This window comes from Numida meleagris, chromosome 12 (assembly GCF_002078875.1).
Source record: "Numida meleagris isolate 19003 breed g44 Domestic line chromosome 12, NumMel1.0, whole genome shotgun sequence".
NCBI lineage: Eukaryota > Metazoa > Chordata > Aves > Galliformes > Numididae > Numida > Numida meleagris.
Genome location: NC_034420.1, coordinates 1,200,386 through 1,202,772, shown reverse-complemented (window position 1 = coordinate 1,202,772; position 2,387 = coordinate 1,200,386). Strand labels below are relative to the sequence as shown.

The following is a 2,387-nucleotide window of genomic DNA, read 5'->3' as shown; positions in this document are numbered from 1 at the left end:
CGACCGCACACAGCAGCCCAAGGGCACCAGCTCCCCGGCATCACCTCACTGAGCCCCTCGCCCCCCCTCCCCCCGCCCCGTGACTCACGGCGGGCGGAGGACCGAGCGACCGCCAGCTCCCGCATCCTCCCCGCAACACCCGGAGCCACCTCGCCCGCCGCCCGCCTTCCCATCCCCATCCGCGGTGCGATGCGTGGCTGCGGCGGTACCTGGGCCTGCGGTGCTCCGCAGCGCTGTCCCCGTCACCTTCACCTGCCTCTTAGCAACCCCGCATCCCCGCGGCTCTGGATCGCCGCGAGCATCCTCCGCTGCCCCGGCTTCCTCGGGAAGGAGCCCGGCGGCTTCTGCCTGCCGAGGCGGCCGCTGCCAACCTGCTCGTCCTCAGCCTGAGCTCTCCGGAACGCCCGCGGTGGGGGATGGCTGCAGGCAGGCTCAGGGAAATGCTGCTGGCAGCTGCAGCGCGGGGCAAGCGGCAGCGGCGGGTGCTGGCACGTTGCTCCCTGCCCCAGCACCCCCCTTCCCGGGCAGTTTTTGGAGCACTGGAGAGAGAGCCGGCTGGAGGGGGTCTGGGCACAGAGCAACGTGCATTTGCATGCAATGGCAGGAGCATTGCAAAGGAGCCCCTGTGGATCCCGCAGCCCATGTTAGGACAAACAACTCTCCCTTCTCCCCCAGAATATCCAAGCTGTTCAACATTCCAGTGCCACAACCTCCCTCTCTATCCTCAGTCTGGGAGGTTTCACCCAAATCTCCTTTTCTGCTGCAAATGACACCTCTGGATCCTGCACCCAAAAGCCACCCAGCACTCTCATGAGCCTATGAGTTCCATCCCGCCACCACCACTGAGCCTCCTCCTGCAGCTGAGCCCACGAGGACAGGTACAGGCAGGCGACCCACAGCCCTCAGTTGTGCCACCATCGGAGCTCCCATCCCCATCCAGAAGTGGCCAGGAGAGCCCTGCAGCGGCTGCAAGGAGCCACAAACCATCCTGCGTCCCATGACTTGAGGAGGTCACCAAGTCATTGGTGCCACTCTTCTGTCTGCTGTCCCAGGATGGAATGGAGGCACACCAGCCATGGCAGGAGGAGGGCATAAGGCCAGGAGAACAGGAGAGGGCTCCTGATCCCAGCCCAATGCACTGCAACCAAATAGAGCATTGCACAGCCTGCTGAATGGGACGTTAAAAGTGGTTTGCATCTTGCCTCTTCAAAGGGCACCTTACAGGTCCCGGGTTCTCCTGAGCCCTGGGGTGAGGCTGATTACCATCTGTTCTCATGCCCACGCTGTCCTTCACAATATATCCCTTTCTGTTCCCTGGTGCTTCCACCCACCCAATGCATTTCTGCATAGCAGTCCAAACAGGGGGTGCAACCAGTCCTGGTCACGCCATCCCCTTTCTCATGCCCAGGGGAACCCCGCATGGGACGAGCTGGAAGCAGGCGAGGAGCAGGCAAGGAGTGGGCTCTGCCCCTGCCAGGCACCTCACAAGGGTATCCCATCCCATGGAGTTTCTCCTCCCATTCTTCTTTCCTTCCATCAGCACTTATGGGGCAACGCTGGGGCATGGCGTGCCGGCCCCGGCCATAGCCTCCCCGTGGAGCTGCATCCCCATGGATCTCCAACCCCGTGTTCTCATCTCCATGGAGCCCCAACCCCATGTCCCCAACCCCATGGAGCTGCACCCCACTGGGCTCCATCCACACAGAACTCCACTCCAGCGGATCTGCATCCCCATGGGGCTGCATCCTCCATCCCTGCTTGGTCCTTTCAGAAGCCCTGGAGGCTTCGGGCACCCTTTGCGACCCTGCTGGCAGCTCTGCCCCAAACGTCCCCGGGGGCAACTGTGCGCACACGGGGGCAGCCCCAGTCACGCTGCGTGAGGAGTGGGCGGTGTTGCCGCAAGGCCCCGCCCCCATCCCACCCTCAGCCCCGCCCCCATCCCGCTCCTGTGCCGGCCACTTCTCGCGAGCGCTGACGCGCAGGCAGGAGCCGGCGGGTGGCGCGGTCGCGGAGTGATGACGTAGGCAGGAGCGCGGGGCGGTGGCGGCCTGTTCGCCATGGCGAAGACCGTGGCCTATTTCTACGACCCGGACGTCGGCAATTTCCACTATGGTGCGGGGCTGGGGTCGGGGCGGCGGGGTTCGGGCTGCTTTGGCCCCGCTCCTGGCTCGGGGTGGGGGCTGCAGCGCGGTGCCGGCCCGCAGGAGCGGCCTGTGCTGCCCTCGGGCCTGTTCCTGCTTCGTGCCGCTGCTGACCCCCGTGTGGTTTCCTTCCTTCCAGGAGCCGGGCACCCCATGAAGCCGCACCGCCTGGCGCTCACCCACAGCCTGGTGCTGCACTACGGCCTCTACAAGAAGATGATCGTGAGCATCGCTCCCCGGGGGGTG

At 65.1% G+C, this 2,387-nt stretch overlaps 1 protein-coding gene across 2 annotated transcripts in view; it reads left to right on the top strand.

Annotated features, from left to right (window-relative positions):
* The window catches only part of HDAC3 (histone deacetylase 3), a 14,053-nt gene continuing 13,624 nt past the window's right edge, over positions 1,959 to 2,387 (top strand). Inside the window, exons 1-2 of one of the 2 annotated variants that reach the window (XR_002442760.1) lie at positions 1,959 to 2,112; positions 2,281 to 2,363. Coding sequence is in view for 1 of the 2 variants with exons in the window: in XM_021410369.1 (XP_021266044.1) it covers positions 2,058 to 2,112; positions 2,281 to 2,363 (138 nt within the window). In the remaining variant the exon portion in view is untranslated. The remainder of the gene's footprint in view (positions 2,113 to 2,280; positions 2,364 to 2,387) is intronic. The other variant, XM_021410369.1, reaches the window with a different exon arrangement.